At 39.1% G+C, this 23,186-nt stretch overlaps 1 protein-coding gene across 1 annotated transcript; it reads left to right on the top strand.

The window, feature by feature from the left end:
• The first annotated feature begins 1,414 nt into the window (after nucleotides 1-1,414).
• On the top strand, nucleotides 1,415-22,977 carry soul4 (heme-binding protein soul4). Its single transcript, XM_039738848.1, has 6 exons — nucleotides 1,415-1,555; nucleotides 7,313-7,466; nucleotides 9,535-9,620; nucleotides 14,566-14,707; nucleotides 16,886-17,069; nucleotides 22,450-22,977. The coding sequence occupies exons 2-6, from the start codon at nucleotides 7,316-7,318 to the stop codon at nucleotides 22,622-22,624; spliced, it is 738 nt and encodes a 245-aa protein (XP_039594782.1). The 5' UTR covers nucleotides 1,415-1,555; nucleotides 7,313-7,315; the 3' UTR covers nucleotides 22,625-22,977.
• The last annotated feature ends 209 nt before the right edge of the window (nucleotides 22,978-23,186 follow it).

Raw genomic sequence — 23,186 nt, 5'->3', positions numbered from 1 at the left:
TTTTTGCCTCAGCAACCACCGAAGCCGCATTCCGCGTGGCCTTATTAGCTCCCTCCAGAGTCCCACAGGACAAAAGGGTCCTGTAGGACTCCTTCTTCAGCTTCATAGCATCCCTCAGCGCTGGTCTCCACCAACAGGTTCGGGGATTGCCGCCACGACAGGCACCGACCACCTTACGGCCACAGCTCCAGTCAGCTGCCTCAACAATAGAGACACGGAACATTCGGACTCAATTTCTCCCACCTCCCTTGGGACGTGGTCGAAGTTCTGCCAGAGGTGGCAGTTGAAGCTACTTCTGACAGGGGACTTTGCCAGACGTTCCCAGCAGACCCTCACAACACGTTTGGGCCTACCAGGCCTGACCGGCATCCTCCCCACCATCGAAGCCTACTCACCACCAGGTGGTGATCAGTTGACAGCTCTGCCCCTCTCTTTACCCGAGTGTCCAAGACATGTGGCCGCAAGTCCGACGACACAACCACAAAGTCGATCATCGAACTGAGGCCTAGGGTGTCCTGGTGCCAAGTGCACATATGAACACCCCTATGCTTGAACATGGTGTTTGTTATGGACAATCCGTGACTAGCACAGAAGTCCAATAACAAAACACCGCTTGGGTTCAGATTTGGGGGGGGGGCATTCCTCCCAATCACGCCCTTGCAGGTCTTACTGTCATTGCCCACGTGAGCATTGAAGTTTCCCAGCAGAACAAGGGAGTCCCCAGAAGGTATACCCTCTAGCATCCCCTCCAGGGACTCCAAAAAGGGTGGATACTCCAAACTGCTGTTCGGTGCATACGCACAAACAACAGTTAGGACCTGCCCCACCCGAAGGCGGAGGGAGGCTACCCTCTCGTCCACCGGGGTAAACCCCAATGAACAGGCTCCAAGTCGGGGGGCAATAAGTATGCCCACACCCGCTCGGCGCCTCTCACCGGGGGCAACTCCAGAGTGGTAGAGAGTCCAGCCTCTCTCAAGGAGATTGGTTCCAGAGTCCAAGCTGTGCGTTTTGCGCTATATCTAGCCGAAACCTCTCAATTCAATCAATAGATCTTATTCGATCTATTCATTATTTATTCAGATAATCAATAAGTGTAGTATAGTGTGGTATAACTTTAGTATAGTACAGTTTCTTACTTGTCCTGCTGTTATCCTGTTTTTTTATGTTATACTGCATGTGTTCTATTTCGTTGGGGATATGTTGCACCGAGGTCCTGGGGAACGTCATTTCGTGCCCCTGTATGCTGTAATACTGTGTGAATGGATTGTTATGACAATCAAGTCCCTCCTACTCGACACTGTAGTCCCTCCTACCCGACATACAGCTTCTGGCTGCAGCAAGTGCATCCCCGGCGAGACCACGTCACGTGACGCACGCGATAACCCCGCCTTCTCACTTGTCCCAGCTGGTCGCTGCAGCGCTCCTTTGGTCGGCCATTGACTCGCAGTCGTCTGTCAATCCGACTCGCCTGTCAGTTTGAGGAGACGACAGCTTTAGCGAGTGGTTTCTGGTTCTGCTTCCTTGTGTGTAATCGAGAGCAGTATCACGAAAACAGGTAAGGGAGGTGGAGAGAACCTTGTGTTCTTAATTGCATGCAGCCTCGGCGAGAGAGTGGGACGGCGCAGCACAGACAAATAAACAAATAATAATAGTAAGCAAAAAAAAATAATAGTAATAAACTTGGACAGTGTTTGCAGGCGAGCGTGTGGAGTCTATTGGCTTTTCAAGGAGGCGACAGGCATGCATTTTACTTCAGACACGCGGTGTTCTTCGATTGCTTGTATCGATACCGTACAGCGTTGCTTGTTTTTAAACAAACCCAAGTCGAGGTACTGGGACGGCGGTCGTAAACATTAGAGTTCGGAGTCGAGCTGTGGCAGGTTCTGCACACCTTCAGTTATTGTTCGTATGTAGGCACCTTTAAAAACGTGACTGATACATTTAGAAGCCTGCTTGCTTAGCTGTTTGTCCCCTAAGATGGAAATCGTGCCTGTCTCCTCTCGTTAGTCGCCGGTGCTCATTGACCTACTTTCTCGAGCTGTGCAAACAAGGCGGCTTTGCGGAATGCAACTTGCACTGGCGCAGTTGGGGCCATCCAGCTTTCAGCCTTGTCAGTTTTCATCCGATGCCCCAACTGTTATTAGACTTAACTTTCATGATGTCAAATTGAATCACACATTCTTTATTTTATACAGCATGCACCATCACACCAGATTTACTGGGCTAATAAGATTACAGTGGAGTATCAGTGCTTACTTTTTGCAGTAAAAGACACAAGAAGTGCACCACAGACAGAGAGCGGAACAACCTTGTATATTTGGCAGATTATAAACCGCCACTGTCAAACAGGGGAATGTAAATCAATGACACCAATAAATTGGGTACATCACAATAGATAGATAGATAGATAGATACTTTATTAATCCCAAGGGGAAATTCAATAGTGGTACAGAAAGTAACAGTAGATAATAGAGATATGTATTAAGACCAAACACGACCAGAATGGAACACAACCATCAGGGCTGTAATGTAACAAAACAGGATAAATTCATTTATTTGCAGCATTTCGACAAGCTAACATTCCCAAACCTGCTTAAAGGAATGCTCTACCCAAAAAGGTACTTAATGTAAGACATTTGACGAATGAGAGCAGACCATTTCATCCATCACGCTTGTTTGTTTAGTTAATAGTTAAGCTGTTCAAAATATCTCATCTAGATAATTTTTGAAGGTTGTCTAGGTTTCTTCTTTAACTATGTGAGTTGGTAGTTTGTTCCAATTTCCCCGCATCTCTTTGTGTAAACAAGTGTTTCCTGGCTTCAGTCGTAACGCCCTTACCCTCAATGTCCACGGGCATCCTTGAGTTTGTAATTCACCCAAGAGAAAACCCTATGCAGATACAGGGGGAATGACAAACTTCACACAGACAACTGCTGCTCAGGGGATTCAAACCCAGGATGCAGGATCTGTAGGTAGTGCTACTGTGCCAAAAGTTTAAAGACAAACTAGTATGCTTGGTGTGTGGGTGTGTTTGTGTGCGTCCTGTGGTGGGTTGGCACCCTGCCCGGGATTGGTTCCTACCTTGTGCCCTGTGATGGCTGGGATTGGCTCCAGCAGACCCCCGTGACCCTGTGTTCGGATTCAGCGGGTTGGCAAATGGATGGATAGTATGCACTGAGTTGTAGTGACAGCATAGTCCCATTAACTATCAGGGACAGAAATTTAAAAAGCCAGAGAAAATGTAGATCTGCAGAGGGAGAGATGCAGCCTCAAGAAGAAGTCTGTTTAGGGAATTTAAACTTAACCTATGTACATTTTGATTTACTTCGATAATGCTTTTTATCCAAAGGGGTTTTACGAATGACAAATACATGAGGTGGTAGTTTTCATATTTTATTAGCTGGAGCACAGATATACTGAGTGGATTGCTTATGGCAAATATTGAACCGTGTGTTTGGATTCAACTAATGAGCTTGTCTTTTGCAGATTGTCCATTGTTTTAGTAATTAGGTCACATATAAGATTTTTTTCCTGCCATAGATTGCAACAGGTTGCGGAAACATGGTTGTAAAAATCTGGATATTTTCATTTCATTTGGGTTTGTACAAGCCAACTCTTGAAATTAATGAAACATGTTATTTGATTAGCTTGGAACATAATATTTAATTAAATATACATCCATATCAAAATTTCCTGTTAATAGAAAAGGTTATCCTAAAGGTAGGTAAACATGGCTGAATGAAAACACATAGCAGGTTTACTTTTTGCATATTTCAGGATATGGCCCAACAGAATTGGGATAAAGGCAGGAATCAGTTCTAGGCATAGAATTTATTATATAAATAATCTTGACTCAAATGAACTGTAATATCCAAAATCAAAATTTGGCACCATACATAGCAATCAAATGCCCTTCTAATTTGTTATTTATGCATATTTTAATTCTTCCACTGTTTTTAAATAAAACCTTGAATGTTTGTGTCTGAAATATTATAGAAGAAACACATTTGTTGAAATTTCAGTTTTAAACGACTGTGCTGGCCTGTTCATTTCATTTTCTCAGAGTTATAAACACACGACTGACCTGATAACCAGTGAGATCCAAGTTCCTTTGACCTTCTAGCTGGTGTCATTGACTCTGCTGTGCAGTTGCTAGGCAGACATCTACTGTACCTGACAGACAAACATCAGCTCGGCAAACAAAAAAAGTAGCTTTTAAAAAAATAAGAGTGGCAGGCGTCACAATATGAATACACAAGCAGCTAATATGCTTAAATATGTCCCAAATACAGCAGAGGCCTTTATTCATGTCAGAAGGCTCTGCATACTTTAAAACCACAAGTTTGAAACCTTGACAATTTATTTATATTTTTCATATGTTTATATTATCTGACAGTCTCTTGCAACAACAAACTTCCAAAACCGAGGTCATTTATATGTGACATCCAGGACAGATGGTGCACTGGAGAATGAGATTAGCAGGATTCACGTACAGATTATAGGATGACAAGCTTTTGAAAGCATGGTCTTTAGATGACCTGACTTTTTTTAATCAGTATATGTACAGTATGTGATTCCCTTTATTTCTTTTTTTTTATTTTAAAAGTTTCATCCTTGTTGGGAGCATGGGAGCAGGAGAGGAGAAATTGAAATTGAGCAAACATTTGGATTCCACCATAGGATAACTATTATTATTCTTTAAAACATTTCAACTCAAATAATTTTCATGTGTAAGGTGAAAACTTGTGAAAAAACGTTACACTTCAGGCACTTGTTATATTGTGCCTGTTTTAGTGATTGTGGACAAATCAATCATCAATCTACATATATTGTCAATATTACTTAAATGTTAACATAGCAATGAATTATGTAGGACTGCACTTTTGAGTTCTTTCACATAATATTGTCCAATGTAGGCAACTGCAGCATAAAAGAATGTACAATGAATTTGTTATTAGTTACACATTCACAAAAATAGTAGTTGACTTGTCCTTAAAAACAAAAACAAGTTTTGAAGAAATGAAACAAATATGCAGTTATTGTTCAAAGTTTTAACTAACTGAGTCACCTCACATTGCCTAAGTCAGAAAGTGGAAAGGAAAAAAGTAATTTCATATATATATATTAGTGAGCCTTATAACTCATTTAGCCTTTATCATTTTAATTGGTGGAGCAGTGTTAAGTAGGACTATCAGGAATTTTATTAAAACCTCTGTGCAGAGCTTTGTCAATATCTGCACGGGAGAGAGCCAATCCAAAGTGGAGCGCCGCACAGAAAGCCACACACACATTCAGCAGTGGATGTATGCGATTCTTAAACGCTTAAACTATCTGTAAAGTATCGTACAGTCCCATTCACATCATCTTTTTATAGTTAATATTCATCCATCCATTATCCAACCCGCTATATCCTAACTACAGGGTCATGGAGGTCCGCTAGAGCCATTCCCAGCTAACACAGGGTGCAAGGCAGGAAACAAACCCCATGCAGGGCGCCAGCCCACCGGGCAAATGAGCAGGGCAATTAATCTGTGCTGATGAGAGTGGGCTTAACTGCAGCCATCTCTGAGAAAAACAAGTCCATGTGTATTGATTATCCAGTAAAATGTAGTGAATCAGGATTGACCTTTTACATAACCTTGCTTGTTGTTTTTTTCTTTTTTTTCAAATCAATGTTTTTCACCCATTGAATCTTTTGAGCATAATGTATCTTTGTTAACTGGTGGAGCCATGCTTATGTAGCCTGAAGTCAGTGACTCCTGCCGTGAGATGAGGTGATCTTCAGCTGATTGGATGTTTGCAGATTAGCTAGCTCTATCTTTACATGCCATGGTGATGGTAAAAAATAAAGGGGATTGTGGGCTTGGAAAGGAGAGCTGATTGCATTGCACAGCTTGCAGAAGGTAACAATGCAGACATTTTAACACATTGTAGCTCTAACACTATTTATTTTTTCTTTCTTTATTTATCTGAAAGCAGAAAAGCAGGCTACCCATTTTTTCTTGTATAATGAAACATTTGTTTTTATTTTTTAAAAAAAGACACTGCTTTTGCATTTTAGCTTAAGTGGGGTTTAACGTGCTGTTTCTCACTTTGTGTCCAATAGAAAGGTAGCCTTAAGTTTTGATTCCATTCAATTTGCATAGTTCTGAACCCATTTCTGTAAGTTATAAGCATTCATTTTTATGTTTTCTTCTATAACTTGCACCATTATAAGGCACAGTATCTCATAGTATGGTTTTTACTTTTTAGGATTAGTCTGAATTTTGACAGGTTAAAAAAAATAGTAGTGACCTTAAAAAAAATTTCAGCGTATAAATAAAATTATGTCAGTCAGTCAGTCATTATCCAACCTGCTATATCCTAATACAGGGTCATGGGGGTGTGCTGGAGCCAATCCCGGCCAACACAGGGTGCAAGTCAGGAACAAATCCCGGGCAGGGCACACACACACACACACACACACATACACCAAACACACCCTGGGGATAATTTAGGATCGCCAATGCACCTAACCTGCATGTCTTTGGACTATGGGAGGAAACCCACGCAGACACAGGGAGAACATACAAACTCCATGCAGGGAGGACCCAAGAAGCGAACCCGGGTCTCCTAACTGCGAGGCAACAGAGCTACCCACTGTGCCGCCCATAAAATTATGTATTTTTCAAAAATTAATTAAACTTACCATACAGTGGGAAACCAGAAGTAAGGAAGCACATAGTTTGACTTATGTGTATTCTTAATTTATTTCTTAAATTTCAGAAAGTAATACCCTTTCTGACATATTTATCAAATCTGAAAATGAAATCATAAATGAGAAAATGTGGTTAAACTTTTTCTTTTTTTAATTTTTATGTAGGATTTGACTCTGTATTACTTAACTTAAAAACTGCAGAGAGACTGATAATAGGACGCTTTTTGTGGAAAATATGAAATGGCAAGCATTTGTTTGAAGTGTGTTATATAGTAAATGGTTAGTATGGTATATGTGTAACAAGTGTGGCTTTGTCAACCAAGAAAAATCTTTTTTATGTAGCACCTTTCATAACACACAACATCAGAAGTCATTTCACAAAGCTGACTATTGAAATTAAACTAAAACAATGACAGTTCAATACCCATTTTTAATTTGCTGTGCATTACTGAGCAGCTGCTGAGTTTGATTATGCTCCCCAGATGTGCTTAGAAAATGCAATTGGTGCTGTTCATTATGAAAATGTGCTTTATAAAGCAGTATGAACAACATCAAATTTTATTTTGTTTTGTTTTTTTGCAGTATCTCATTTTACAATTTTCTTTTTTGGAGCAGAAAATGGCTCGCATTACATTTGAGGATCTTGAAGCACTGGATGATGATGATTTCACAGAGGATAATTCTGAACCAATGGATGAGGAAGAACAGGATAGACTGTTCTCTCATTGGCAGTCGGTGGCCAGTACTCACCAGGTGTCGATTCCTCCAGGTAATCAAACAGCCAAACAGCATCTTCATGTTGAGCATTTCTGTAGTAAACCTCATCCCCAGGCACTTTGCAAGGAAAAAGAAAGCAAAAGGGGTTATTAGCACCCCAACTTAACTTTTTGATGTAAAAGTGGGCTTTGGGACAATTTTCTAATGTGGAGTATCTCTGTATCATTTGAGTCTAACTATGCTTTCATCTGTTTTTGTGAAATACAAAAGCTAAAGGGATATTTCTATCAAGCTGTGTACTGTCAGTACAGTGCAGACTTAGGCCAGGTTTATACTTCACACAACATGACACATGCTGCAGCGGACGCTCCTGCTACACAAGCGTTTTACTGTTTACTTGCGTGTGTTCTTTACGTAAATCTGGAAGAATCCACCAGGTGGCAGTGCAGAATGTTATCACGGTGAGAACAGGTTTGGCTTTGCTGTGTTGCGAATTGCCTGGAACACCCATTAAATTCTGATGATACCTTGCCGCATCATCTCTGAAAAGGATGTTTAATGATTAAATCCATCAATCCAGGGATGTGCCCATTCCAGCTAGCATTGGGCACGAGGCAGAAACAATCCCTAGACAGTGCATCAGCTCATTGCAAGGTGAATACAAGCACTCACATACACTAGCATCATTTTAGTGTCACCAAGTCTGCTTATCTTTGGAAGGAAACCGGAGCTCACTGTGGAAACCCAGTAGGAAAACATGCAAACACCAGGTAGGGAATATCAGCGACGTGACTCCCTGAGAGACAGCAGTGCTACCGCTCCGCCACCGTGTCACCCCCATGTGTGTAATTATTAACAATATTCACTATTTAAATGAAATTAACGATTGATCTGTAAAATGTGACATACATACTTTAATGCATTTCATCATGAAAGTGATATCAACTATAAATCTAAAGATTCTAAATGGGAAGAAAGTTGGAATATCAAACATTTAATGTGTTCTATGTGGTGATCTATTGCTGCTTGCCACCGCTGTCAGGTCAGGAGGAAGTCCCAGAAGCTTGTAGCGATTAAACAACATCGCCCTCTATCCCTGGATGTCGACTTTTGTCGACATCCCTCAGCCCTCCTGTCGACAAAAGTCGACACCCGCCCTAAAAGAGCCGAAATTTCCACTTTAATCACAAAATAGACCTTTTCACCATGTCATTCATTTTTTTTTCTCTGTGGCTGTACATTATGTTGCTGTTGTGAAGTTGCAAAAAAAGACGGCACAAATGATGGTATGCGAGACTTTTAAAATGTATCGTGTCATTATGATGGGGAATATGCAACGCTTAAATATGAAAGCACCACAAATACATCTGTATGTCGGTATTTTCATTTTTTTTTTAATCTTTCTTTTTGTAAAAACTTGATTGCTTTGTATGGAGTGTAATAAAATTAATAAAAAAAAAAAAAAATGTATGTCGGTATTTTCGAACCATGCATTAAACATCGAAGCGCGCACGTCGATCCTGTAGGATCCGCATATCAACTTTCTGTCACCTGTAGAAAGGTAACAGAGACTCTAATGTCACGTTCTAACTTTTATCACACTGCCACCCCCCGACTTTTTGCTGGTACTGTAACTCGCGCATGTGTCATGTTAATTTCTGAGGACCTGCTCAGAGGACACATTGAACATCGTGATGCGTGCGCGTACGTGTTCTGAGCGTGAAGTATAAACGAGCCCTTAGAATCATAGCTATACCCAACCTTATTGATGAACAGTGTGAAACAATATTTTTGTAATAAAATATTTTTCTAGTTGAAAGTGATAGAAGTTTTGCAAGAAATTCTACACATGGTTATTTTTTTTTTTTTACCATACTAGACAACAAAGCACCGTTTTTATTTGTGTGTTACAATGTATATAGATGATATAGAGATTCTATGTTTCAGTTAACTAATAGATAGAAAACATCCCACATATGCAATAAGTAAAGCCTCTATATTAGTATAATGTGATATAAAGAAAACATGCAACCTAACAGTTTGCACATAATTTTCAATAAAGTATATGTATTTTTTTATTTGACTTATGCATTGCATTCTTTTGTGTCATTGTATATCAGAAATGGCAGCACCTATTCAGCAAATGGCTAGGCAAAGCAATGCAAGGGAGCCAGTTCCATTTGTTACATTATCTCGTCATGAAAAGGTAAGTAATTGACACTACTTTTCAGTAGAGTAGTTATTACTGGGCCATGATTTAGGAAACCATCTTTGTTTGCCACAATGAATGTTAAACAGTTTTAACATAAAATGACAGCAAATCAGGGATCTCAGATTCAAGGTAGAAAAGGAACATGATCAGGAGCAAAATTATAGTTTTAAGGCACTGATGAAGTGTATAAAATTTGTTAGTACACCAGTTAAGCAAAATGCAGAGCAGTATGGTCCTTTTTCTAAATGATGGTACAAACTATGATACAAGCCGGCAGCCATACCTCAAAAGAGGTCATCCGCCTGAAGCTAAGCATGTTGGGGCCTGGCCAGTATTTGGATGGGAGACTACCTAGGAAAAGCTTGGGTTGCTGCTGCAAGAGGTGTTGGTGAGGCCAGCAGGGGGTGCTTACCCTGTGGTCTGAATGTGTCCTGACACTCTGTGGTCATTAAAGATCCCTGGGTATCCTTCATAAAGAGCTGGATGTATCCCTATGTCCTGGCTAAATTGCCCTTCATGACCTAGTCATTTTGGCCTCCTAACTATCCCCTGTCTCTAATTGGCTATCCCTCTCACCACATCACCCCCTAATGCTAATGTGTAGTGTAAAAATGGCTACCGTTGTGTTATCCAGGTGGATGCTGCACATTAGTAGTGGTTGAAGTGGCACTTTACTCACTAAGTAAAGTGCTTTCAGTAAGTGGGAAAAGTGCTATATAAATGTAAAGAATTATTCTTATAAAAATAAATACATTAGTAATTATAAAAATGCTGATTGCGAAAGTGAGATGCAAAAAACATGCATAATTTAGAAATATGGTAGCTTATGATGTCTGGAGTAATATGATGCTGAAATTAGTGTTAGTCAAAAAAAGATTTTAGAATCGAATATCTTGCCTTTGAATAACATTTTTTTCACATAGATTTCAATTACAGTGAAATAGAGGTGTTCATTGTGACTGCCTTACTCAGAATTTGTATTTCTGGGTGAAGGATTGACATTAGGGCGGCACGGTGGCGCAGTGGTAGCGCTGCTGCCTCGCAGTTAGGAGACCCGGGTTCGCTTCCGGGTCCTCCCTTCGTGGAGTTTGCATGTTCTCCCGTGTCTGCGTGGGTTTCCTCCGGCGCCCGGTTTCCTCCCACAGTCCAAAGACATGCAGGTTAGGTGGATTGGCGATTCTAAATTGGCCCTAGTGTGTGCTTAGTGTGTGGGGGTGTTTGTGTGTGTCCTGCGGTGGGTTGGCACCCTGCCCAGGATTGGTTCCTGCCTTGTGCCCTGTGTTGGCTGGGATTGGCTTCTGCAGACCCCTGTGACCCTGTATTCGGATTCAGCGGGTTAGAAAATGGATGGATTGACATTAAGGCCATATGGTGTTTTTTCTACTTCTCATTGGACCAATGTTTTGGTGTTTTTTTTTTTTTTATGTGCACAGCTTTACCCCAAAAAACATCCTATGTTCATGTACCACAACCCAACTATAGGATCCTTTTCTGTGACATTACTACCTTAGCTTTATATTGACATTTGCAGTTAAGTAATTTAGAGCTTCTTCTCTACTATCAATTGATGAATTCTTAATTTTTTTATTTTTAATAAATTTGCAAAAACCTTGAATGAATTTAATCCATTTTGGAATAACAATGTAACATAACAAAATGTGGAAAAAGTGATGCGATGTGAATACTTTCCAGATGCACTGTATATATTGTGATATAAAGATGCTATATAGGTGCCTGACCTGACACAGATGGACGTGGAGGCACGCGAAAAATAAAAGACTTTTTAATTTCTCTTCAGCTATGGGGCACGTCTTCCCCGTGAACCCCACAGGCCCAACACAGTCCCAAAAGCACTCCAAGTAAATCACACAGTAGACTTTCTTCTGGCACCACCACTCCTCCTGTCAAGCTTCGTCTTCCATCCTCCTGACTCTGGCTGCTGAGTGGTGGTTGCTGGCCCCTTTTATAGCCCACCCGGATTGTTTCCGATTGCACTTCTGGGCGGGGCTGCAGAGTCGTCCATACAGGCTCAGGGACCCATGCAGCATCCCCTGGTGGCCACCCTAGATCCCAACAGAGCATCTCCCATGGAGCCCTGTGGGAAACTGAGGCACCATTGTCAGCCAGGGAGGCTGCCACCAAGCGTTCTGGGGTAGGTACTGAGTAGCCCATGGTTGCTCCCCCGGAACATATGTTGAAGGGGACCCGTCCACCTGCCACAATATATATATATATATATATATATATATATATATTTCCCTGGGGCTAATAATATTTGTTCATTTGAGCTGCTTACTGTTGAAGATGCCAAATATGTCAACATACAGTCCTTCAAGTTGTTGGTGTGAGAGAGATTGCAGCAGATCTCTATATTAAAGCAGTATTCAGTAGGTTCCAAAGGTGATTTAAAGTTGATAACTGCTACAAATGTCAACACTCCATTAACATCAAAGCCTAAAATTAGTACTGCCATATTATACGGTGAGTTTGAGTAAATGTCTACCAAAAATAAATAAATAAACAGAAGTTACTAATTACTTTTACTCAGTTAAAAGCATGGTCCTGTTCTTATCATATTGTGAAAAACTGCATCTCTATCAAAAAAAAAAAATTCTGCACCCAGCCTGGATTGTAAATCACAGTTTTTATCAATTTGCAACTGAAGCCTCATACAGTCTAAAAATGTGGATTACATCAGGATTAAATTGTGTTGGCACTGGCATGCTTCTGGGTATGAATTAAGTACAAAGGCTATGTCCCATGTGGTTTTTGTCTTATTGCATGTCTTCTTTTTCAGTATTTATTTTTAGCATTGAATAACATGTTGCAGTAACTTGTTACATGCCAGAGCTTGAAATGGATGGGATACAGCATCAGAAAACCACTTAAGGCCCACTCCTGCCAGTTGAGAACAGGAACATTAAGCTTCAGTGGGCATGGGATCAGTACCACTGAGAATCAGCCAGTGTGATGAAATCTGAATTATACTGCAATAAAAAGATGATAGAGTCAGAATTTGGTAAAAATGCTGTGATTGTATGTGTTTATTCCGAGTTGTGTCAGTGGTAAAGGCTTGTGAAATGGTGTTAGAATAGTTTTTGTGACAGACATTATGATTTTAAATAGTAAATGAGTGGCATGTGAATGCTGCTGCGTAACTAAAGCATTATTGCTGGTCATGTACATCCCCTAATGGCCGCACACTATTTTTTTTTTAAATGGCTACTTCCAGCAGGATAATGTATCATGTCAGAAAAAATACATCAGCTTATGCTCATTTCACCAACCTGATGGTCAGGTCAGTTTACTGCAAAGATCTGCTCAATCCCCTGATCTCATTCCAATAGAGTGCTTTTGGGATGAGGAGGTTTGTCCACATGAATGTCCTTAGGAACAGAATAATGCTTTTAAGTAAAAGGCTTGTAGGGAGGTTTTAAGCACTTTATTGAATCCATGTCTTGAAGAATTCAGATTGCTTATGATGCAAGAAGACCCCCTTTGCTGATGCTAGATGAATGTGCATATTTGTACATATGTGTGTATGGTGAAAAAAAAGGAATATCACCAGGTGCCATAGCGCAGACTGTCAAATTAGTTCCAGATGTATTGGTAGAAATGATATCATCTGACATCTGAATGGTTCTTCTTCATAATTGGGATGCCATTTTATGTGTGTGTGTTTGTGTTTGTATGTGTGTGAAATATAAACACATATGTTACTGGCCAAACCTGATTTTAAGAACAAACTAGTTTAGACTAGGCCAAGTCAAAACTTACATTTTGTGCAGTCCCACTTTAATCTATAAGATATAGAGATGAATTAGGGCGAAATGAAAGAAATGTATTTATTTATTTACATTTTAAAGGCAGTGTTGCCTTTCAAACATTATGCAGACATTCAAAGCAATGAATTCAAACAGTCTTCAATACAGCTCACTGTGGAATGGCAGTGGTGCACTGCGGATGATGCAGGGATAGGGGTGGTGCAGGTGGGGATTCCCCAAATTTGTATGACCAGGCATATTTAATGTTTAAAATCGCACAAATCAGTTTTGACTAGGACAAACTGATTTATCCTATAGAGGAAAGTGTGATTGCAGGCCAAACTAGATTAGACTAGGCTCTACGTTGATTTTAGGATAATCTACTGTAGTTTGAACTAGGTCAAACCGATTCCTCCTATTGCACTTTGGACAAACTGGCTTGGCCTAGTCTAAACTACTTTGTCCTAATATCGGGTTTGGACGATAACACACACACACATACACACATATATATATATATATATATATATATATATATATATATATATATATATATAGTAAAAGGATTCAGACTACACAACAAAAAGGTTTTGGGGCAGCTACCCGTATACTTGAATTAGACTGTCAAAAAAGCAAAGAATAGTACAACAGGTCTTAACAGACATTAGTCCAAAACAGAACTGGTGAGACAGACAAAACATGGTGGTTTTAAAGCTGGGCAGAGGAAATTACGTCATCCGGGCATGAACCAGAAGTGATGTCCTCTGGGCCGGAACCGGAAGTGGTATCATTGGGTCCGGAAATTACGTTATCGTGCCCAGACAAAGTTTCCCGTGGTTGGTCTGCAGAGGAAAAAGAGAAAGGATCAGTGCACTCTGCCACCCCCTGGTCCGGCATGGAATTATCCTTTTTTGAGACCTTTAGCTGCCTCCCATGAGCACATGCATGACTATCTATCTATCTATCTATCTATCTATCTATCTATCTATCTATCTATCTATCTATCTATCTATCTATCTATCTATCTATCTATCTATCTATCTATCTATCTATCTATCTATCTATCTATCTATCTATCTATCTATCTATCTATCTATCTATCTATCTATCTATCTATCTATCTATCTATCTATCTATCTACCCCCTGCATTAAGTTGTTTTTTTTTTCTTTCCAGCTGAATGAAACTGCTTATGAGGAGCGCATGTATCCTGCTGGGAAATGGGCATGTATAACCAAGGGTGAGGAATTGTATGAGCAGAGTATCTCTATGGCCTTCATGAAGCTGATGCGTTATATCTGCAAGGAAAATTCTGCAGGTAACCTTTTATTAACAGTTTTCTGTGAACTTTTCATGTCAATAGTTTGAATTTTGGCTCAATGATTACTCTTTTGTTGTCTACCAAACTCATATGTTTAGATACCTTTGAATCTCCTGGGGTATTTTGATTTTAGCATCTTCTTTAACAGTAGTTCTAGTCGATGCAACAGTTCCTATGTTTGGGGTGACTCAAATTTTGCTTATTTCGTAAATAACAGATTACAACTAGGTACAGATCACATTTGCAATACAAACAGCAGGAAATAATTTCAACAAAAATTATACATAGGCTCACATGACAGTTATGTGATGGTATTGCAATTTTTTGCCTAAATGTGCATATAAAAGTAATTGAATGACTTGAACATAATTATCATTTTAAAAAGTTGTTCTTTGTCTTCTGTAAAATTAATAATTTGTGTGAAATTTTCCCAAATTAAATATTGCAGGTTTTTTGAATAGTTTTGCTTGTCCATGTTTTCAAATGTTGTTGTGAGTAATGAACTATATTATGTCAAACATTTCTGTCTGTTCCATGGTTATATATGTAAAACAAAAAAAGAGATGGTCTGCCAATTTATTGTATATTATATGAATAAGAAAAAATAAAATTATTTTGAAGGCTAATTTTAAGAGAGACGTCTGTCTGAAACTATTTTGCTTAGCATTTTGAAAGCAGACCTAAAATCAAGGTGTATTAGCACCCTAGCACTGCACTGCATGATATTTGTTTACACTTTCACAGTGTATGCAAGTTTCTAGAAATAGCACGGTTGCATGTTTGAATATTTATCATTGTATTTAAAATACTGGGAACACATGATTTTTACATTCTTTTATGTATATGTGTATCTACACACACAAGTAATTGTCTCCATCAGTATTTATTTACAGACCTTTTTATTTCAGAGTTGGTTTGTGTTTTGTGAAAATTATTCTTTATAATACAAAAATGTGTTGTGCATTTTTTTTAAATGTTGGCATGTAGTATTAAATTTTATTTCACATGTATTGATTATAACCATTACATTTTTAAATTCTTCTATGCCTTGCATGCATTTATTTTTTTGACTGACACTTTTATCCAAAGCAATTTACAACATTTGAGATACAATTGGTTCCAGTTCTTTTGTTTTTCCAATTGGAGCACATGCGGGTGAAATGACTTTCTCAGGGTCACACAATGTCAGTGGTGGAAATTGAACCCAAAACCTTGTGGTTTGAAATCCAAAGCCTTAACCACTGCGCCACACTGCCTACTGGTAATTGAAACGCGTTGCATATTATTTTGGCAAGTGATGATATCAATTTGTTACATACAGCATACAGGACCTGTGATAAACTACCAGGAATGTGAGATGGATTACTGAATGGCTTGCCTGACATCAGTTAAACTAAGTGTTATGAATTTTCAAATGACATTGGTTTTCCTTTCTTCCACACCTTATATACAGTGGTGTGAAAAACTATTTGCCCCCTTCCTGATTTCTTATTCTTTTGCATGTTTGTCACATAAAATGTTTCTGATCATCAAACACATTTAACCATTAGTCAAATATGACACAAGTAAACACAAAATGCAGTTTTTAATTGATTGTTTTTATTATTTAGGGAGAAAAAAAAATCCAAACCTACATGTATGTTAAACAATCTTTCGTCCTCTGTTAAACACTTGATGAAGGCTATGCAGCCACTAAATTAGAATTAACAGAGTAATCACAAGAAACACTCGCCAGTGCCAGAGCATTGACAACAGACACGAGAGACCATGGGTTTTGCCTCAGCCCAATTAGTGTAGCGGGTACGCCGTCACCGTGGTCAAGTAGCCCCTCCTTTTGGGGACCGCTCACAAAACACGTGATACATAGCAAAAGATGCTTAGATATAGAAAAACTACATAATGGTCAATGTTAACATGAACAATTAACTGAATAGACATAAAAGAGACATTTGAACCCCAGACAGGGGAGACACCCTAGCTTAAATATAACGTTAAGTGTGTTTTACAGGTAAGCTAAACAGGGTGAAGACTGGTTGATATTTTGATATCAAGTCTTCATGATTGATATCTTAATGTTCACTTTATGTTTATGAGTCTCCACATTAAAAGTAAACTAGGTGATTGTTTAGGAACTGGCAGTAATTCAGTTGATATTTCCATCTCCCTCCTACTAAGGTCGTTACCTGGGAATGACAGTACCAGTGCTGAATGAAATCCAGATATCAAAAGATGGGAAAAGCTTTGTCCGGGATATTTTGACAGCGTATTACTTGCCAGCAGAATTTCAGCAGGATCCTCCAGAACCTCTTGATCCAGATATTGTAATAGTGCAGAGGGAACCGGTGAGAGTAGTTACAAGGTGAGCAGTGAACGCTTTCTTTATCAAGACCTTTCTCTGTTTTTATGTAAAACTTAAAAACATATCAGCCTATAATTACTATATCTATTCAAATTATTACCGTAATCTGGTCCTGATAATATAACACAGAAAGACATATTGGGCCCCATAGTAGAGGCAAATATGGCAGGAGAATGATTATTTTAGTATTGTTCTATAAACAATTTGTTTATAACAAAATACACAGTTCTGATATAAAAGTAGAAGAAATTGGATGTGATGATCGGATAAGATTGCTTTTGCTCTTGTAATCATAGATTCAAAAATGGAGAAGTGTGTGTCATTTAGTACAGGCAAATATTAAACTTGAGAGTAAACAAAAAAGAAAAGTCACCAAAGTTAATTTATGATCTTGACAAATTGAAGGAACCACTAGTGAAAAAAACATATGGTAGCAATAAAACTATTATAGTTTATTTGGTCAGCTACCAGAATGGAATGACTAAATGTAGGCATTAGGGATTTAGAAAAAAGTTTTTGGAATGAAAAAAACTGAAAAAAGAACGTATGGATACCCAATTATATCTATTGGCTTACTGAGGAAAAATAGACATTTAGAAAACTCCAGCTTGAAGAAAATCATATGAGATAATATTTAAGAAATTAGCCAAAGATATTGAGAGAGCGTGAGTGAGAATTTTAAGATTTGTATAATCAAAGGTGTTCTGAAGTAGAACAGACAAAGACTAGTAATCAGTCAAAAAACATTTGAGAACTTGCTGGTAATCTTGGTTACTATAGCAAAAATGCTAGTATAGGAGATAAAAATAGTAACAAAATCACAAAGAAAGAACAGCTAAAAGAAATATAATTTGAGTATTTTACTGTTGTAAGTCTAATTTGTAATACAGGCAGTCCCCGGGTTATGTACGAGATAGGGACTGTAGGTTTGTACTTAAGTTGAATTTGTATGTAAGTCGGAACAGGTACATAAATTTAATAAATGCTATTGTTGACCGACTGTAACCAAGTGCTCTGCCAATGAATGATGGAGTTTCACTTCTCTCTGACCTTTTTATTTCTACTTTATTTTCCATGGTGATGGTTTTTCTCTTCTTTACTATATCACCAGCACTTGCATCAGATTTGTGTTTCAGAGACATTGTTGAAGGGTAAAGAAGACAAAAGGTTAAGATGAGCTCTTCTGCACAGCACTGTACACGCTATCACAGCAGGAAGGCACCAGTCGTCAACACGTCTGATGTACTGACAAGAGACAACTTCCTGCTATGTATGTAACAGTACAAGCAGGCTTGCTATTGAGAATGAATGGTGTCATCGACGGGCGGTTCATCACCAGCCCACCTCACAGTCACCTCCACTACAGTATGCTGCCTGCAGCATCCGCCACTGAGAATGAACACGGTGCAGCGAAAGGTGGGTAGTGAATTGCCCCCATTCAAAAGGCAGCCATCCGATGCGCACGACAATGCTATCCCCCGCCACCCTGTTTGCTACCGGGAGCCGCCCGAGGGACACTACACTGCGAGCAGCGAAATCGCCCCCCTCCGGCCTCCGTCCAGCCACCGCTTGCAGCATTACCAGCCGCCCACCGAGAACGAATGGGGCAGCCGTGCGTGGTGGACGGGCAGTGAAACCACTTGCTGCTGGGAGCCGCCTGAGGGACACTACACTGCATGAGCAGTGAAATCGCCCTCTTCCAGCCTCTGTCTAGCCACCACTTGCAGCATTACCAGCCGCCCACCGAGAACGAATGGGGCAGCTGTGTGTGGTGGGCGGGCAGTGAAACCGCTGCCACCGGTGAGCCTCTTCCAGCCTCTGAGGGACACTACACTGCAGCTGGCAGCAGAAATCTTCCCCGGGAGCCAGCCACCGCTTCTTCCCCTCCAGCCACCGCTTGCAGCATCCCCAGGCCAAAGATGACGGAGCAGCAGTTACTGAGGCGCATGTGTCACATCTGAGGCCCCGTTCGTAAGTCGTAGGTCGGATGTCTGTAGCCTGGGGGACTACCTGTATAAGCAAAATATTAATAGAAATTATAAAAAGCATAATTGAAAGCTGAAGAACAAGGAAAAGTTAGAAAGAATAGAGCATATTTTCACTTGAAGATACACAGTTGAGAAATATGTACAGTTTATAAATAAGTCTGCCTTATTTTTATTTAATTTTTAAAAAGTCTGAGTGTTGGAACAGTTGTTTAAGACAAATTCTGAATCATTTTGGAATTCAAAATCAAATAATAAAACTTATATAACTGAAAATGTAGTGCATTTTGTAAATTCAAAAAGAAACAAATTTAGAACAATGGACATTAGATATTGATGTGTGGTGTTTTTCACCCCACAACTTGTTTAATGCGTATCTAGAACACACAATACAACATCCCTAGAAAATAGTGATGTTGAAACAAGAATAAATGATTGGAAAATCAATAATGTGAAATTTGCCAATGATAAATGATTTAATAACAGAAGCAACAGACGAAGGTGACATTTTACCGAATGAAGTGAACCAAGTGACCTCACAATATAGTACTAGAATTAATTAAAAAAAAAAAAACAGAAGGATTGAAGATATTATGAAAAACAATAAATTACTCTAGACAACAAAATGAAAAAAATGTAGTGAATGGTACTGGTTTAAAAATGTAAAAGAATTCCATTTACTTAGGATCGACAATAAATGAAGAAAACAGTTGTTCAAAAAGTACTGAAATCGCAATAACTACATCTCCACAAGCAGCCATTGAATTGAATAGCTTTTGGAAAAGCAATGAATATTTCACTGTATGTCACATGATGGAAATGTGGTATAAGTCAGGTATTCCAGTGTTTCCATCTTTGTTTAGTGTTCAAATGAGCATTGAAGTGACCTAATGACTCTAAAAGTGGTATGAGAGTGTGCAGTAGGCATGTTGGTTCAGGCATCTCTTAAATGGTATATACTTTACACAGTTAAGTGCCAAGAGGATAGCTGTGAATTATACATCGGGGAACCCAAACAACCACTGGTGAAGTGGATGGCACAACACAGAAGAGCTACCTTGTCCTGCCAGGACTCCGCAGTCTATTTACATCTACAGGACAAGGGTCACTCTTTCAGTGATGAAGATGTGCACATCCTGGACAGGGAGGAATGCTGGTTTGAGCGAGAAGTCAAAGAGGCCATTTACGTGAAAAACGAACGACCATCTCTGAACCGAGGAGGGGGCCTAAGGGTACATCTTTCACCATCTTACAATGCGGTGATTGCAGCCATTCCCCAACTCTCTGTGAATGGTGCTCATGGCCATTGATCAATATCATATTGCATGTCATTGATCACACGGCCCATTGTTAGTCAATGGTGCTAGTTCAGTCATTAGGCCAAGGTACTGTTTATAAAGTTGGAGAAACTTGCAGTCAATTGAGACCGAGGAAGTCACTTGGATGAGTGATGAAAAGTATCGGGGGAAAAAAAACTATGTCCAGATGAACAGAATCAACTTTCTAGAATTTCCTTACCTGGATTATTGAGCATGCATCAAGAAATCTCTAAAATGGCTTTGGGCATGAGCTTTATTCACACATAGCTGATTCAAATGTTTACCAAGAATGGTGTGACAAGCGAAAAATTACTAGTAATAGACAATCTTGTGGAAGAAAACATCTTGTATATTAGACAGATTAATGTAGAATGGTGAAATGGTACAAGCTGGGTCATTCTTAGACAAATCACATTCAAATTTAATGTTGGTATGCAGAATGTCATCTCAGAACGCATCACTTATTGGGCTTTTTCTTGAATGGGTCACGCCACCATGCTTAATGTTAGTGATGTGAGCTAAAAACAAGAAGATGCCCCTCCAACGGGTATAGAAATGTCAAAACTAGCCCATTGAGCAGTGGAAAACAGTTGGCTGAACAAATTCAGATTCCTTTAACATTGTGCTGATGGGAGGATCAGAATTTCGCTCTAGCAACCGGAGTCCAAGAAGCCACTTTGTTTGGTGTTAACAGCACAGGCTGTCTAAATATGTGTGCCACTATGTGGCAGTGTAAATTTTTCCTTGGCAAAGATTAGCCCACCCCCCCCACCCCCATGTAGTGGCCTTCACAACAATCTCTGGATCTTGAGTGTTTTTAGGATGATGTGTACAGCAGTAGGAAGGGGTGGAAAGAGTTTGCAGCAACATCCCAACACATTCATTTCGGTGTAGTGCCGGGTGCCTAAAAGATGCATCCGGCATATTGTAGAATCCAAGCCCAGACAAATTCATGCTGTTTTAAAGGTCAAAGGTGGTGTTTTGGGCACAACATGCATAAATCAGTGGACCTAATAAATTGGTAGCTCAGTGTTATTTATTAGTGGAGGATGTTCATGGAAAAATGTCAGCATAGAGATTCTTTATACAGCCTTCATTTCTGATGAGACTGAACTTTTCTTATCAGAAAACCTAAAGTTAATTAGTTCAAAGATACTGTTCTCTACAAACTGGCAAAGTGGCTTGTACAAAGTAAAGGAAATTAAGGTAATGTCATGAAAACTTTAATTAATTAAGATATATTTTTTCCCCCCTAGTAAGAGTTGTTCAACCTTTGAAATATGATATGTCAGTGTCTGTTATGTTTGTTGCCATGATATAACGACCAAAACCAAATACAGTACAGCCTGTTCAGATTGTTTGTCACACGGTGCTTAAGTCTATGACGAAATTGTTTAAAAATGATAACCCGTTTGCATGTACCATTTCTCAGCAGTTGTGTAGCACTTGCAGTATGTTGTAATTACTTTGGGAAATAGTGTGTAGTAATTATAAATACGGTGGTGTTTTTACAGTCATTGCAGTATTGAGAAAAAAATGACAATAGTGGTTCATCAATTTAAAAGTTTTTGAAATATTACAAAGGTAAAAAAAAAAAAAAATGAACGCTTTTTGTTTGTCTTCATTTAGATGTATTTAATTTGATATTTTATTTTACATGCTGACTGTGTGGAGTGCCAAAAGATTTGAAATAAGCTGTTTCCTTTTACCACAAAAATAATATTCTCTGGTGGTGATATTTTACTTTTAATGTGTGCACGTCTTTGACTCTTACCCTGCTCTGTCTAGAAATTCCCCTTTGGTGAACTTTGCTTCAGTGTGATAAATCATGATCATGTCAATTTAAACACACTGTGGTATTAATCGGCAATCTTCCATAAGTTACAAGGAAACGTTTTTAACTTGTCAAAAGTGCAAATATTTTTTATATTGTTTTAAATAAAGACCACACATTTCAGTGTGCTAAAATATTTGTAGAAGTAAAATGTCAATAAATAATACAAATTACAAATAATATCTTCATGGTGGTTTCTACCTTTATTGATTGTTATTGTTTTTTCCTTTTTTTCCCCCCAGGGTGTTTTTTGGTACCACCACAGAGGAGACTATATCCAGGCAGATCAGCTTACTCTGGGAACTATTAGGGTCCACTGAAGACTTCCTTAGAGACACCTACATAGTTGCTGTGTATGAAAACCCAGGAATTCCGTGTCGAAGAAATGAGATCTGGTTTATTAGACGTGATCAGTAGTGCCTCATGCACTGCATTAACTGTTGAGTGTATTAGGCAGATAAATAATTATGTTATAATTATATTATAAATTAAGTCTGCTTGACAAAACACACTAGTTACTATGAAAGAAAGTATTCAGAAGAAATTTGGGTTTACATGTCTGTAAAGAAGTTTCTGCCAGCTTGGGTTAACTTTGCATCACAATGTACTTTTGAGTTTTCAAGCAGCTGATGTGAAAATTGTAACACTAGTACATGTTGATAGATTTTCTTTGTGAGGTGGTGGTTGTTCTTTCTTTAGGCCTTGTTCACACGGGCGTTAAGTTTTTGGATAAACGAACTTGCTCTGAACGTCCTAGACGTTTATGTTGCATTTTGTGGTGGCGATCGATTGACTTCTACACCGGCGTTCGTTTGTCTCTGTCTAACGCCAGCCTGCAGCCCAAATTGTAGTTTGTGTGTTAACCTGTGGAGGCAGTGTCGGGAACTGGATATGAAAGCCCTTGTCGTTTTATTTGAGGTGCCTCCTTTCAATATGGACCATTTTGCTATGTTAGATATTAGTCTTCTTGTTTTAAAAA

The sequence above is a fragment of the Polypterus senegalus genome, chromosome 16 (genome assembly GCF_016835505.1).
Source record: "Polypterus senegalus isolate Bchr_013 chromosome 16, ASM1683550v1, whole genome shotgun sequence".
NCBI lineage: Eukaryota > Metazoa > Chordata > Cladistia > Polypteriformes > Polypteridae > Polypterus > Polypterus senegalus.
Note: the sequence above shows the minus strand (reverse complement) of the source record. Positions and strands in the feature narration are given on the sequence as shown.

Coding starts and splice junctions, on each gene's coding strand:
- soul4 (XM_039738848.1), top strand. CDS start 7,316: ATGGCTCGCATTACATTTGAGGATCTTGAAGCACTGGATGATGATGAT. Junction 14,708..16,885: donor CTGCAAGGAAAATTCTGCAG/GTAACCTTTTAT, acceptor CCTCCTACTAAG/GTCGTTACCTGGGAATGACA. Junction 17,070..22,449: donor CCGGTGAGAGTAGTTACAAG/GTGAGCAGTGAA, acceptor TTTTCCCCCCAG/GGTGTTTTTTGGTACCACCA.